The sequence below is a fragment of the Crinia signifera genome, chromosome 6 (genome assembly GCF_055691185.1).
Source record: "Crinia signifera chromosome 6, ASM5569118v1, whole genome shotgun sequence".
In the NCBI taxonomy this organism is placed as follows: domain Eukaryota; kingdom Metazoa; phylum Chordata; class Amphibia; order Anura; family Myobatrachidae; genus Crinia; species Crinia signifera.
The window spans coordinates 131,436,839-131,453,278 of NC_139222.1; the positions used below are offsets into that span (position 1 = coordinate 131,436,839).

The 16,440-nt window shown below is 43.4% G+C and overlaps 1 protein-coding gene across 2 annotated transcripts in view; it reads right to left on the reverse strand.

The window, feature by feature from the left end:
* MED24 (mediator complex subunit 24) overlaps window positions 1–16,440 on the reverse strand; it is a 103,688-nt gene that overhangs the window by 30,345 nt on the left and 56,903 nt on the right. For both annotated transcript variants that reach the window (XM_083147233.1, XM_083147232.1), the window contains exons 12-16: window positions 6,217–6,303; window positions 6,023–6,128; window positions 2,920–3,062; window positions 2,747–2,784; window positions 1,243–1,325 (exon numbers count right to left, since the gene is read on the reverse strand). In XM_083147233.1, the coding sequence (XP_083003359.1) occupies window positions 1,243–1,325; window positions 2,747–2,784; window positions 2,920–3,062; window positions 6,023–6,128; window positions 6,217–6,303 (457 nt within the window). The remainder of the gene's footprint in view (window positions 1–1,242; window positions 1,326–2,746; window positions 2,785–2,919; window positions 3,063–6,022; window positions 6,129–6,216; window positions 6,304–16,440) is intronic.

A 16,440-nucleotide genomic window follows, 5' to 3' on the forward strand; every position in this document is an offset into this window, starting at 1 on the left:
CACGAAAGGCTGCAGGGAATTGTAGCATTGTTATAACAAATTCCAGAGAACAGAGACAGGAATAATTCTACAATAGATAACATGGAAAGAAAGTGTAATAGAGAGGGAGGGAGCCTCTTTATCTGGAGACTAATTTCAGTCTAAGGCTGGCATCAAAATGATCTGATGCAACTTGAAGATCTTATCTGGGCTGAAAGCAGAGATGTATCTATAATGGGTGCAAGGTGTGGGCTGCCCATGTGCCCCTGGGTCCAGTGTGGCCCACACACCCCCTGCACCCATTTACTTATTCTTACTGCTCTTTTGGCCTAGCGCTGGCTGCTGAGCTGCAAATATCACTAGGAAAATGGCAAAGACTGCCATGTTCTGGTGATTTTTCAGCTTGCGCAATACTTTATGTTCCCATGAAATAAAGACATGGAGATCTGTGCTTGCGCAGTAGACTCTGGCACCAGTTTGGTATCAAGAGCAGATCATGAATAATAAAATAGAGACCTACAGAGCTCTGAAGTTCTCCCTAATGTAAAGATAGCCAATAGAAAGTTAATGTTCAAGGTAATGACTTTCAATGACTTTTAATGACTTTTTGGGCACATCAAAAAGTCCTAGTTGGCGGCCAGACAAGTGACTTTTCTTGCCTTTTAACTCGCTACCCCGGGGGAAGCAAGTTGAAAAGATGTGTGCGTTCCAGTCGCCATAACCATTTGAATACTGGCAGCAGGAGTGCGCAGGTGCCGGGATGGGTGCCCAACAATTGCATTCCCACCATGGAGGTAATTTAAAACCCATGTTTGTCACTACACATAGGTTTTCATAATCATACGAGGATTATATGTTTTGGTAAAGCTGTTCATCCCCTCTTTAATTTTATATATGACGTATTTATTTAAAGTGCTTTGACTATGATGAGGGGGGGTGCACCCAGGAATATGTATTCAAAAATATTCCTGCTTGGAGCACTCCGGACTGGTTTAATCAATTGTATTAGTTTTCATAATTACACAGAACCCTACATTTTAGATGTAATGATTTAGCAACAATGAGTATTCACAGCAAGCTACACTTCATTGGAACACATAACTGGCTGGTGTTACACTACTCAAGTCTAGTGAATATTGACCAACAGCACTCTCTTGTGGATTTATAGTAAAACTACTTTCAGGAAACCAAAGGCAATTACAGAATCCTAAAAAAAAAAATCTCAGGCATTTAAAAAAAAAAAAAAAGTAAATAATGAAATACCTCTGAGCCATAGGTCTGTGCCACATGACAGAGCATCAAGAACGAGATATCGAAAAGCAAAGCACGGGTTGATGCAGCCTTTGCTGTACAAAAAGGAATAAATAAGGAGGTAATTTATTTCAGCTGAAAAGAAAAACCGTACTCAGATCTAAATCACTAGCTACAGTCACCTACTACAGTGATTCTGAAAACATGTTAAAGTATGAACTAAGGAGCCTATATGTGGTCAGGGAGTAACTGTGTGATTAATAATGTGCAGTTAGAAGGAAACAAATTGACAAAATAAGCAAAGTGTATATATGTATATTGTTGACTTTGAGAAAACAAGTCTAAAAGGATTTTCATTTCAAAAGACTTCTCTCTGATAGATTTATCTTTCACCAAAGTAGTGCGTACACACTGAGGCGAAAGACTTTGCTGAAAATCTTTCATATAAAAGGATATTTACATAATGGGCTGGGTTTGACTTCCAAGGTGGGAGCAGCGGCCATTTTATTCAGTGCGATTCTGTTCTAGGGGCCTGATTCAGAACTGATTGCTGGGCTCTGTATATTCGGAGCCCAGCGAACAGGTAAACGCCACCTCACTCTGTTCCGACTGGGCAAAATCCCGCCCATGTGCACAACTACGATTACTGGCTTTAATGTAACATTGATGGCCAGTGGTGCCAGTAATATATACATTGCTGGCATGTGTCAACAATGTATATAATTATTACTGGCTTGTAAGTAACATTGGTGGGCAGTGATAATAAACATTGGTGGGCAGTGATAATAAACATTGGTGGGCAGTGATAATAAACATTGGTGGGCAGTGATAATAAACATTGGTGGGCAGCAAGCAAATTAATAATCATTGGTGCCAGCAATGTATATATTACTGGCTTATAAGTAACATTATATTGGTGGCCAGTGGTGCCAGCAATATATACATTGCTGGCATATGCCAGCAATGTATATATTACTGCCTTAAACATTTAACATTGGTGGCCAGCAGTACTCCCTGCTCTGTGTAAAGCAGAGCAGGGGGGGCGGGGCCAGCAGAGTGTGTTGCCGGGTTGCCTGAGAGAGAAGTGCTCCGTGGGGAAAAGGGCAAGGGGGCTGGGCAAGCAAGCAGGAAGTGTTGCTGGGATCTCGCATCAGGACGCGTGGAGCCGGCGCAGCAGCACTCGGACATGGTGAGTATTATGACAGGTGGGGCGGCGTGGGGGTCCGCCGGGCTGAAAGTGGTTAATCTTTCAGCCCGGCAGCGTACACATGCAGCAATAAACCAGTAAAGTAAAGTAAAACCAGCAGATGAACCACCTTGCTAGCGATGATGCGGGAGCGCGCATCATCGCTAGTCGGCAATCTGGGGGGCATACACACTAGGCGATTTTCATCTAAAAAACGGCTGATTTTAACGATTTTCAGCTGAAAATCGGCAAATGTGTATAGGCCTTTAGAGACTGTGACAGGTGAGTCCATTCATAGCAATGAAGTACATAGAAAGATGTTCAACTTACAGCTTTCAGCACCGATATGCCGGGTGAATTCATTTAACCTGGAAGAAAAGAGGACATACAAAAATGCATGCTACACCACTCCAAGTCACCCACCACATATGACTTACCACTACATATATAACATACACCATACAACGTTAACCGCTACAAGTCACCCACCACACATAACTTACTGGATAAATTTGCGGGCAAAAGATTTCAATTTGCCGGTAGCAGCTGCAGCGGCCAGTAGCAGATCCAGACTCTTCCCAGTTAACATATGGCCCAAAACTCCCAGAAGACCCTCTGGAGACTTCGAATGATCTGCATCCATAGTCTGTAAAACAAATACCAACTCTTAATAAGAAGGGTGTCCTATGATTGATCATACAAAAACATGAATTATTCTAAAAATCCAAGACATTTTCTTTATTCACAATGATGTTTTTCAAACAATTAAAGGACTTTGAGGGGGGGGGGGGGTTTAACAAGCCCTAGGAACAAGGGGAAAAAGAGACTCATAAATCGGAACATGCGCACACACACACACACACATGCCAGACCCAAGACCCTCCACCAGTGTAAGAGCGCGATGGTGGACGCCCAGTGTCCACCATGGCTTCAGAAAAGGCAATAGTGGACACTGGGACATGCCAAAATTGCCTCTTCAGTGGTGGGAAAAGTCTTGAGCAGCAAGAAGGACCTGAAGCCCAAAAGGCTACATCAGCAATATCATTTATGAAGTTGTGGGCAGAAGACCATGTGGTCTGCAGGAATCCCATGGCAGGCCATCTGAAGAAGGGCCAACCAACTGAGTTCAATGGTCCCTGATCAACGCATGAACTGGATTCCCCACTAGCAGATAAGCTTAGCGAATGGAGTCTGTATAGAGGCTGGTCAGCCTTGTTTGTGAACGTTCCTAGAGAAGAAAGAGAGAGTCTGACTTGCAGGACCTGCACAACTGTTTTCTGGGGAATAAGCATATGAAAGAGATGAGACCACATCTCTTGATTGACACGAAGACTGGAGACAACCCTATAAATATAGTCAAGCCGAGTAGTAAGTATGAAAAATAGAGGGATACTACTTCTTTAGACGCAGAATGCTGATCTGTATTTTAATTTTGTAAGACCAAACAAACCGCCTTGAAAAGTTTATCCAGTAAGATCCTGTCCTGAGGACATCCCAACATCAGGAGCCTGGGACCAAGCCTCGTCCTCCCAGGAATCCTCCAACTGGGAGTTATCTGTCTGAGGACCAAAGTCTCTTTCCTAGGGTGTTTGCACTAAATTCAGAACCTAAGGTCTGTTTCAGGGAACTGGAAACTTGGACTACGCATAGTACAGACTATGATAGGCACTGCAATCAAAGGGTTCTACAGGAGATTGCTGTGGATTAGGGTGTTGTTGAGCACTCTGAAGAGGGAGTGGTTTCTGTTCGGATGTGGAGACAGGAACTTAAGATGCTGCCAGCAGAGAAGCCAGCTCCCACATGACCATGGATAGAGATACCACCAAGTCTGGTTCCTGTGGAGCTGACAACCATAGTGGAACCACCAGGGGCATCTGCGGAGTAACAATCACAAAATCCTGTGTGATCTTGTGCTACACAGGAAATAATTTCTTTGCAGGCTGGACACCTTTAGGCATGCAGCCCTTTCCTTTTGGATAAGCAAGAAAATAGAAATAAAGTAATGCGATGCAGTTCCCAATTTCCAACACAGATAAGTGAAGAGGGGGAAAGTATAACCTGGGACCAGGGACAGAGGTATAAGAAAGCAGCTGACACTTCTCCAGGTAGCTGACAAGCATGAGATGGTTGTGAAACAACACAAATGGGCGCTGTTGTGGGATGTAATGTGAAGCTGCTACTAAACAAGGGTTTGAGGGTTCCTTAGAGAAAGACAAAAATACAGAAAAGATAGTAGAGCTACTTTCTGTATAGCTGACAAGCATGCAGTCTACAATGGCCACCAAACTTTAAAAAAGGGGTAGGACAGAGAAGCCCAATCGGCAAAGAACCTAGATCAGAACACAGCAAAGGGGATGGGGACAGAGCTACAGGGAAAGAACCGTCGCCTCCTGGAACCCCAGGAACCTGCAGGAAAGATCCCCTTATATGCTGCCTGTACAAGGAAATCTGGTCAGCTAGCCGGTGGCTCAGAGAAGACTGAGCAGCGCTTCCATGACCGCAGGCATCTACCACTCTATACTCTCCAACCAGCCGGTGAACACCGTTGCCAAGGGCAGTTGCTGGCCCCATATTCTGACCTGCCCCCATACGCAGGCTGTGATGTCCAAATGTGGGGAGGTGGAGCAGTCAGCGGACGCACCAGAGCGGGTCAGTGCTGACTGCTCAATGCAGAAAATAATAGTGAAACTAAAAACTTGCCTTTGGTCCGGTTGATATATATATATATATATATATATATATATATATATATATGCCTCTGTTCTTGAAAAAAGTCTAAACAAGACTGAAACGTTGAACCACTTAGCAACCCCACTCCAAAAGGTGCCCTCCTTGAGAGGCACCAAGAAAACACTGTCCGCTTGGGAGCAGGGTATAAGAGGAGCAGGATCATCTTCTGCACTATCAAGAAGTTTAACTCCCGGTCTCTTAAGTCACCATACCCCAGGGTTCCAGTGTCCACCTAGGCTGACAGAGAAGGCCACTTCCAAAAAACACCACCTACCCCACAAAAAATATAGAGAAATGTTTTACTTTTGGGTGCACCCATCAAGACACAGTAGAGAAAGATCTTCTGGGGTTTGAACACATCTAAGAGGATGTAGAGCAGGGGTGGGGAACCTCAGGCTCGGGGGCCAGATGTAGCCCCTGTAGCCGGTCTGAGTGGCCCACCCACCCACCCGGCAGCTTTGCTGGGAGTCAAGTACAGGGGAATTCTCGGTCGGTCGGTAGTTCTCGCAAGATTCCTCTTAATCAACAGCATCCGGAGACTGTGAGTCCTATTCAGCAGCATCTGCCAGAGCTTGGGACAGCTGCAGCAGGAAAGTTTGTAAGAGAAATGTTTGCATATGGCCCCCAAAGGATTTTTTTCCCCATACAAATGGCCCTTGGCACAAAAAAAGGTTCCCCACCCCTGATGTAGAACATCACTCCACTATAAATAGTAATAATAGAGATTTTTCTAGTGAATGGAGACATTTGGTTGAGTTTTCTACACTTTGGTACAGTAGTATTAGTACAAGCAAATGTGGAAGGAAGGAGGAGGGCATTTTACAGTGATACATCACATTGCTTTCTGTTCAGCTGGGACCCTAATAGATCTCTCACCTTCAGGATGTTGGTCACAGTGGGTTCTGCACGGAGTATTAGCCCTGGATTGGGTTGGATGGCAGAGCTTTCAGATGAGCGTGGAGCATGTTCTCGGTCTGCAGACCTAGGTAACGATAACAGGTGTTACAGGATATTGCTCTGTATAGCATGTTAGGAAAAAGGAATGCTGGGAGCAAAACGAGATGTGTCACCTTTTAGCTACAAGATTCTCCAAGTGAAGATCAGAGAGCAAACCCAGCTTGTTACATTCCTGTAGTAACAGACCGACACAGTCACAGCTGGAAAACAGACATACAAATACTGATGTTATTCTTGATTGGTTTACTGGAAGTGGACTTATGTAATACCCAATCAAATATCATTGTTTAAAAGTTTGACGCAGAGTAACAAAAGCAACATCATCACTTTGCAAACTCAAGAAATGTTTCTACAATTTGTCCAGATAAAGATGATTCTAGTAGACTGAGGAGAGCCATCTAATAAAACATGCTCATAAGGAAGCTGAGTGTGCAAGACCCAGGGAAAGGCACTGAGTTGTTCGCCATTTCAGTCTCCTTGTACGAACGTGGGGCTAATTTAGACCTGATCGCTGGTCTGTGACATTTCAGGGCCCAGAGATCAGGTAAACGCTGCTGCACCAACTGCATTCCCCCTCCCATGTGCACGGCTGCAAATGCAATCGCAGCCGTGCACATGAGAGGAAAATCCATTAAAAATGCACTCACCATCCAATGGTTTTCCCCCCCTCATCGCAGCACAGAGTAAGTCTTGATTTACAACGTCACGCTGATGACGTTAGCGACCCTCCCTCCCAACGGCCGGGAAATACTTGCGTTTCTGGGACACTCCTGGAAACGCTGCGCTACCGCCCCAAATGCCCACAGGGTGTCAATCACCCTGCGAGCAGCCTCCCTTTGCACAAATGGCACGTGTATGCACACCTCGTACTCCATTGGACTCTATATATTGCAGTGTTTTGGGGTATTATGCACAAGATCACCTGCATCTGACAGACCTTTACTGAGAGACCAACATGGACTTTCCACTCCGTGACAACAACAGATTGCTTCACTGCTAACTAACAATTCCAGAATTAAGCTGGAGGTCCCAATTCAGGATTGGTGAGAAAAAAAAAATCAAAGGAGTAACACAGTGATGATTGAAGTATATGAATCTATTTATTCATTTATGACAAAAAAAAATTAATAATAATAAATATATATATATATATACACATATATATATACACATATACACACACACACACACATATATATGGAACAAAGAGTGGGGTACCCTTTCAATGCGCTACATAAAGTAGATTGGGCAGCACTCTGTCAGTCCCCCTGTTAGCGGGGGAAGTGGGGAATAGAAGAAAAAAGATAGAAGACAAAGCGCGCCACTATTTTATGGAGATCCACCACCAGAAGGATCAAGAAAATATATCGACAGGTACAACAGTATTTAATACAATTAATTTAAAAACAAAGTAAAAACATTTTTGCTTGTATGCAGTCAGTTGGTCGAATCGATATAATCAGGAAAAAACACCCAACGCGTTTCATCAAAAAAAATTACCTCAGGGGTAACTTTCCTTAGTTAAATGGATAGTGAAACAGGTCTTCAGAGATTCTCTTCAAGCCAGTTCCTCAATATGTGGAACAACAGCAGACAAGTATCCTGCAGTTGGTTGATACTTGTCTGCTGTTGTTCCACATATTGAGGAACTGGCTTGAAGAGAACTGACTGCATACAAGCAAAAATGTTTCTACTTTGTTTTTTTTTTTTTTTATTTTTTTTTTTTTATCTTTATTTGACATTTTCTGGACATACACTCATCCATAAACATTGATATACAAAATTTAGATCCATACATATTACATACATATTACTTACATATCCAAAAGCCCTGACACTACACTATCTCAGCCGTACTACACAAAATAGAAAAATAAAAAAATTCTGCATCATTAAGACCCTGATCTCCTGTACTTATACCCAGTTTCTATCCATCTATTATACCCCTTTCCTTTTTTTTTTTTTGTTCTTTAACCCCTGTCCTGTAACTTATTTCTGTTCCTTGATGAGGTGGGAAATTTTACATTTAGTCTTTGACCGAACCCCCTTTTTTTTTTTTTTTTTTTTTTTTTTTTTTTTTTTTCTTCCCCGCCAGATTAACTTATTGTGAGGTCCATATCTATCCTATAGTGTATCCCTACGGTATTGTGACTCAAACAACTAGTAACTCAAATCATTATACTTTTATATTCTTCCTATTTTATTTGGGCAATTTAATTTTAAGTTGCTCAGACTTACTGTGTACACCCTACCGTGAATTTTATTTGACTTTTTCGTGTTTTAATAGAATCAGTATTTGTGTACTTTTTAATCTTATATATTTCTATATGTTTTCCTATATCTTTTTATATATATTATAATTTCTTTGTGAGACTAACTTCTGTTAGGTGGTTTAACGTTCACCGTTCTAAGTGCTTTGTGCTGCATTGTAATACTTAGAGTGATACCACTCACCCCAAATTTTGTGAAATTTATTTATATTTTTTCTTGTTATATATATTATTCTTTCGTGTTCAAAGGTGTTATTAACCAGGTTGGTCCATTCTGTTAGGCCCGGTGCTCTCCCTGACATCCAATTCCTGGCAATGCAAAGTTTTGCTATCGAACTTAAATTAATGGCCAGCTGTCTGTTTTCTGGGGTCATGCCCTGATTAGGCCAGACTCCCAATATCAATGATTTGGGCTTGATTTCTAGCTGGGATATTCCCAGACTGATCAAGACACCCCTGATGTCATTCCAGAATTTTTGCACCACATTGCATTGCCAGATGAGATGCCAAAAATCGCACCCTCCCTCTTTACATTTTGGGCATTTATCTGCCCCTTTACCTGAAAATTTACTTATTTTTTCAGGGGTTAAATAGGTTCGATGGATAATATTATACTGGGTTTGTTGCACTCTTAAACAATTTGTTGAAATCTTTGTTGTTACGAGTGCCTTCTCCCAATCCCCCTTTGTTAATTCCGGTATGTCCCCGACCCATTTCAACAATAGGCCCTCAAGTTGATCTGTCTGTGTTATAGTGATAATATATTTATACAGTTTGGAAGTACTTTTACCTATGCCCATTTTTTTAATGAAAGTTTTTATTGGGTTATCTTTTACATCCATATGTGTATTTTTACTATACTCTTCCAGGGCACTCCTTATCTGGAGGTACTGGAAATGCATAGTCTTTGGCAACTCATATTCCTCCTGAAGCTGAGGGAATGTTTTTATTCTGTTTTGTTCAATGACTTGGCCGATTGTTTTTATTCCGGCGCCATCCCATATTACCCTGCCTTGCTGTTTTTCAAGTTGGTTAAACGGAGTCAGTGAGAAAATGGCTGTCTCTGGGTCTAACCCGAGGTAGCCTTGTTCCCTACTGAGCCATCTCCATATTTTTATTGCCTGATTGAGAATCTGGGGATATTTTTTACGGCATTTACTTGTGAGGATGGCTTGTAATGGGGTATAACCCGGAATGGCCGCATTGACCATTCTCAGTAGCTCCGTTGCTTGACCCGAATCCTTAAGCCATTCCTGCAAGTGCGCCATCTGGGCAGCCAGATAGTAGAATTTAAAGTTCGGAAAGGCAAGTCCTCCCTGTTCTCTTGACCTCATAAGTGTCTCCAATTTAATCCTCGGGATTTTATTTCTCCAGATAAATGGTATTAATACCCCGTTGAGCCTCCTAAATACCGTATTGCTAATATATATAGGTGAATGTTGAAGTACATAAAGTACCTTAGGTAGTAGTATCATTTTTATTAGGTTAACCCTGCCCATAACGGTCAAGGGCAATTTCATCCAATTTTTACATTTTATTTTTATTTCATCAACCAACGGTTGGATATTATTTATTACATACTCCTTTGGATCCTTAGAAATCACTACTCCTAAATAGTTGAATTTATCAACCATGGGGATATTCGCTTCTCCATTTACTATATACTCCGGCCCACCCACCTTGTCGTCTACCATCAAATGGGACTTATCTTTATTTATTATTAAACCCGAGTAAGAACCAAATTCCTGGAGAATAGCCATTACCTGAGGGAGGTCTTTCTTGTAGTTGGACATACCGACCAGTAGGTCGTCTGCGTACAACGAGACAAGGGTGCCCATCTCGCCCCCACCCCCTGCTTGATTTTCCAAAAAGTTTTTCCTGAGCTTACATGCAACTGGCTCAATGGCCACCGCAAATAGGATGGGGGAGAGTGGGCATCCCTGTCTCGTGCCGCGAAAAAGGGGAAATAATTCTGAGACGAACCCATTAATAGAGACTCTAGCAGTGGGACTCTGGTAAATTGTAAAAATCCTATTTATATATCGTGGACCGAAACCGAATGCTTCTAATGTATTTTTCAGGTACGGCCACTCCAACGAATCAAAGGCCTTATTGGCATCAAATGAGGCCACAGCTACCTCAGTATTGGTGATCTTCCCTATTTGTAAGTAGGTAAATAGCCGGCGGAGGTTTATTGCGGTAGACTTACTCCTCCTAAATCCAGTCTGATCTGGATGTATAATTTCGTCTATTACATTATTTAATCTATGGGCGAGAACCGTTGCGAATATCTTTGCATCGACCGTTAATAGGGATATTGGCCTATATGACTCTGCCCTAAGTGGGTCTTTTCCTTTTTTAAGTATCACTGTAATAACAGCCTCTGTCATAGATTGAGATAACGTGCCCTCGCTTTCCATTTCTCGAAAGAAGTATAATAGCCTTGGCGCCAGCAAACCCTCAAATACTTTATATAGCTCAGCTGGCAGGCCGTCGATCCCAGATGCCTTGCCTGTCGAGAGTCCCTTAATTGCCCCTTCAATCTCTTGTAAACTGATAGGTTGTTCTAATGATTCTCTGGCTTCATGAGATAGCACAGGGAGCTCAAGGTTATGTAGGTATTTATTGCAATCCAGAGTCCCCTGTGTACTCTTGGATTTATATGTTTCTGCCAAATGGGTCACAAAAACCTCTGCCACTTTAAATGTATCGGTAACCACTTCACCCGTATTTGTACATATTTTAGGGATTACATTCGGGGGTTTGTCCACTCTGGCCATGTACGCCATAAGTTTTCCTGCTCTGTCTGAATTTAAATACGCTTTATGGGACTCCTTTAGCAACCTACATTTCGCCATATCTTGTAGGTGTGTGACCCAGGCGCGTTGTGCCACCAACCATTCTTGTTTACTTGGTTCAGTTTGGGTAGTTAGAAATATATTCTCCAACTTAATCATATTTCCCTCTAACGACAAAGCTGTTTTTTGGAGTGTTCTTTTAGTCTGGGCAGTTTTCTTAATCAATATACCTCGTAGGAAGGCTTTAAAGGATTCCCAGACAATTGCAGGTTTGGTGGAGTTAATATTAGTTCCGAAGAAGCCGTCAATTTCCACCCTCACATCGCCTAGATCTCCCAGCTGAGGCAGCCATGCAGGGTGAAGCCTCCAATACTGGTGGCCTCGACAGGGTTCTGGGTCCATTTGTAATATCAATGGAGAGTGGTCCGAGATCCCTCGGGATTTATATTCGATTGTTAAGATCTTATTAAGTAAATCTCTGGATGAGAAGATCATATCGATTCTTGAAAAATTATTAAAAGTAGGCGAGTAACATGAATATTGACACTTCTCCGGAAACTTTTCTCTCCACACCTCATACCAACCCAATTCATTTGTAAATTTGGCAAGATTGGTACTCCCCACCGGACTACCCCTTCTGGGGCTCCATATATCCAGACCGTAATTCATCACATTGTTAAAATCGCCTAAACATATAAATGGATTATCAGGCCTGGCGACAATAAATTCCAATGCGGCTCTTAATACATCGCATTTAAACGGTGGGGGAACATATACTGTTAACAGACTTAACCTAACTGTATTAACCAATCCCTCTATAAACACATAGCGACCATTCTGGTCGATCTGGACCGAGATATGCTCATAAACAACAGTTTTTTTAATCAATATAGAGACCCCTCGCGAGGATGTGGTAAACGGAGCATGGAAAGCTCGCGCTATCCATGGACGCTTTAGAGACAATAATTTGTCTCCACACAAATGGGTCTCTTGTAGACAGATTATATCGGCATCTAGGGCCTTACAATGCTTAAGGACTAAAGATCTTTTAATCTTATTGTTCAAACCGCGAACATTCCAAGTCAAAATTTTAACCATTTAGCTTTTTGTGAATATACCGCTCTCTCAGCCAGTTAAGTGTCTCGGCTCTACTAAGTTCCGGAAAGAAACATTCATTGTATTTTACCTTATATCCGCTACACAAGTATAACCAGAGGTGAAATATGTTGATTGAGGGGTTTGGGAGATCCCTGGTACAGAGATTAATTTTCAGGTTACCGTTAACTTTTTTTGGGAGTAAATAGAGATCATGGCCTAGGACAATAATGCAGCAAACAAACACAACAAAAAAACATACAACATATAACATGTACCCCCCCTCCTCCCCCCACCCCGTATAACCTACCCAGTGAGGCATACCTATGTCGTTACCCCCAAATATTCCCGCACACTTCTTTTGCTTGGGGACTTTTACTTAATGACCGCGTCTGGTACGGTAGTTGCCCCCGGCACTTAGATCTATATTTTGCTTAACATCTGTTTCCCCCGCTTTTCTTCCCCTACTAAGAAAGACAACCCTATTTTTTTTCTTTATTTTTTAAACTCTTTTTTTTTTTTTTTTTTTTTTTCAGCCACTCTCTCCATAAGCTACCTATGTTATCACAATTTTAGCTTATCAAATATGCAGTATTTAATATCTATTCAATTGCTATTTGTTTTTTGCCGGGATATGTTTTATCCAACCACGTGGCAGCTTCTGAGGGTACAGTAAAGAATTTTGCTTCTCCATTAGCAATCACTCTGAGTCTCGATGGATACAGCATTGAATATTTCAGGTCGAGTTCTCTCATCCTGCTTTTGATGTCCCGGAATCTGGCTCTATCTCTCTGCACCTCTTGAGGGAGGTCCGGGAAGGTAGATATCTTTGTCCCGTTATACCCAAAGTCAGTATTGTCCCTAGTTAGTTTTAGGACTCTATCCCGGTCCTTAAAGTTCAAAAACTTTGCGATAAGGGTACGGGGGTGTCCGCCAGGGATAGGTGGACGAGCGGGTATACGATGGGCTCTTTCAATTGAGAATTGGGCTGAGAAACTTTCGTGCCCCAGCTCTTTTTTTAACCATTCTTCCAAGAATTTCTCCGGCTCTCTCCCTTCTACACGTTCCTCCAACCCGACAAATCTGACGTTGTTCCGCCTTAAACGCCCTTCCATGTCTGTAAACTTGGATCGCAAGTCCATCAACTGACTAGAGATGTTAGTAACTTGGGCCTGTAGAGGACCAACTGTATCCTCAGTTGTTGAGACACGCTTCTCCAACTCCGTGACCCTATCCCTGGTTTTTTGTGCGTCATCTCTGATTAGCATAATATCAGCTTGTAGTTTATTAATCTGTTCAGAGAGTCGTACTTCGCAGTTATTAACAGCCTCCAAAACCTGCTGTAGTGTAACTTCTGGGACCTGGGGTTGGGGCGATGGTTTGGAGGGTGTTGTTTGCGGTGTGGCGAGTTGTGAGTTATTTGCAGCTTGCGTTTGTGAACGAGCATACTTTTCCAAGCGTGCCGCAGCTGTGGTTTGGCCAGTTTTTCCCATTTTTTATTTTTGCCGTATGTTAGGTTAATATCCCTTTAAATATATCAGCTTCTGGTTAAATGCAGCTTTTTGATTGAAAGTTCACAGCACCTTTTCCCTTACAGCAATCTGTATATTATAGAGAGTATTTACTATCTGTCAAGTATAATTCAGCTTAATACGTTTTTCAAAGAAAAGATAGACAGTCTTAGCTGCAGCACAGATTTTAAGATTGATTTTTACCTCAGTACTTTTGTCTGCACCAGGGTCAGGAGAGGATACGATTGTAGTATACCATCCAAGTCCTTGTTATAACTCCTGCCGTCTGCCTGAGCTGAATTTTCGTGCAGGGACACCACTGCCACTCGCTGTCTCTGATCCGGAATCCAAACACAGGTTGGGAGATTATATATGCAGTCCCCGATCTCTGCAGGGGCTTCCACCGTCAGCCTGGGCTGGAGCTCAGTTAGAGGGACGCCTGCAGTATTGCCACTTCCACTCGCTGCTTGAGCGGGGCTTGCCGGCACCTGCTTCCAAGCCGGGGAGCGTTTCCAAGCCTCCCTCGCCGCGGGGTTTGAAATTCCCTCTTCAGCTGTGGGGGGAAGCGCCTCGCCTTCTCTCACTCGGCGTGTGTGCCGCGTCCTCCCAATGACGCGATTCGCCGGCGTCCACCGCTTCCACAGACTGCTCCCGTCTTCGCCTCCGTCCTGCACACTGGGGAAGCCGCCGGGGAACCCTCCGTCTAAAGAGAGGACCGTGTCTCAGTGGCGGCAGGTGAGCAGCCAAGTCAGGATGGTAACCGGGCGGTGTACGGGCAGTATACAAGCCTCTGGAGCTTGGTGGCTGGATTCAGTCTGGTCTGGGCTGGGTTAGGATAGATGTCTCATCGGGTGTCTTCTCACATGGGGATTCCAAGCGGAGAGCACATACAGGTGCCGGAGCTCCCACACACCTGAGCTCACTCACGTACCGCCGTGGTCACGCCCCCTCTTCTACTTTGTTTTTAAATTAATTGTATTAAATACTGTTGCACAGTGACCTGTCGATATATTTTCTTGATCCTTCTGGTGGTGGATCTCCATAAAATAGTGGCGCGCTCTGTCTTCTATCTTTTTTCATATATATATATATATATATATATATATATATATATATATATATAAAAACTTAGGGAATCCGCACACTTAAGAGGTTATTTCTGAGGGTGCCCGTCAGCAAGAAATCATAGAAAACTGTATATCCAAAGAAGCAGCACTCCTTATTTGATTTTTAAAGTCCCAACAAACAGACAATTTATTCCATTGGCAACTGAGCATCAAAATTTTTGCAGCTTATCAATCGGCAATTGCATGCCTTTAACAGTAGCGGGGGTCACAAACATAATCACCCATCCTAGTAGTGTAGGGAGAACACAGTCATAGTCGACGAATCCGTTTCGGCTCAATAGAGCCTTTCTCACAGACTGACCCAATGCTAGTGATACTCAAGCAGTGTTAAATAGCCATCACCATTAGTTTCAATCAAACCACAACAGCTGTTGTGCATCACAGACCAGCCAATCCTAGCTTATAGCCAAATAACGCCCATGCCCGATACTCCATGTATGGAGATAGACAATCACACACCCCTATCCCACTCACGTGGGTCTCACCTGCCACTATTGGACCCCGGGCTCACTCGTCCAGCTGCGGCGGTATCAGCTCAAGTGCTGGAGACGGAGGTGGAACGCAGCACTTCGCGCCGCGTCACCCGCGTCATCACAATGCACTAGGTCCAATCAGGGAAGCCGGCGTCTCGCATCATCACCTGACGCGATCCCGGCCACTCCCCTGGACCAACTCTGGAGCGCATCGCCATGTTGGAGAGGGCAGGGTGCTCTACGGGCTAGGTGTCTGGGGATGCGGACGCCATCTTGTGGAGGTCACTGAAAAAGACCTTAGGTAATCGCGTCTGAGGCATTAAAGGAATGTAAAACAATAATTACAGGCATTAACGGCGGGGGCAAGTCACCAGATAGGCTGGCTGTTAAAACACATCAGTGAAGTGAACATAACGAGACAGATGACAACATATAATATATACAGTATTTACAGTGGGGAAGATTTCATAGGAATATCAGTTAATCCTGAACCAGTGACATATAGCCCGATGAGGTCAGACACTAGCCCAATGAGGTCAGGCAATGACTGAGCGGGAGATCACATGCATGTCATGGAGTCACAGATAAGCAGAAATAGGGTATTCTTCATTGAGTCCAGATGGTGATAAGGTATCCAGTTTCCGAATCCACTGGCATTCCCTCTGTAGCAACATTTTATGTCTATCACCTCCTCTTCTGAGAGGAGGTATATGGTCAACCAGCATGAACTTAAAGTCCCTTATCGAGTGTCCGGCATCTACAAAGTATAAAGACCTACGAGTCTATCCTTGGCTTAACAAACAAAATACCCGACGCCCCTGGAAGACAAACGAGGGCCCTAGGAGACGCTACGACAGAAAATACACAGACATAGACTCCCACACTTCTCAAAGTGACTCCGACCAATCCTCTCGACCTAGACGACCGCCGTTTTTTCGGGAGCGCGTACACACGCGCAGCCGAAATCGGAATACCCCAAAAGGACAAGAAGAGGGGGACAGCGACACAAGGGGAAGAGGGGCGACCTCCAAGTCAGGCCCAAGGAACAAGTAGTCTACAACCT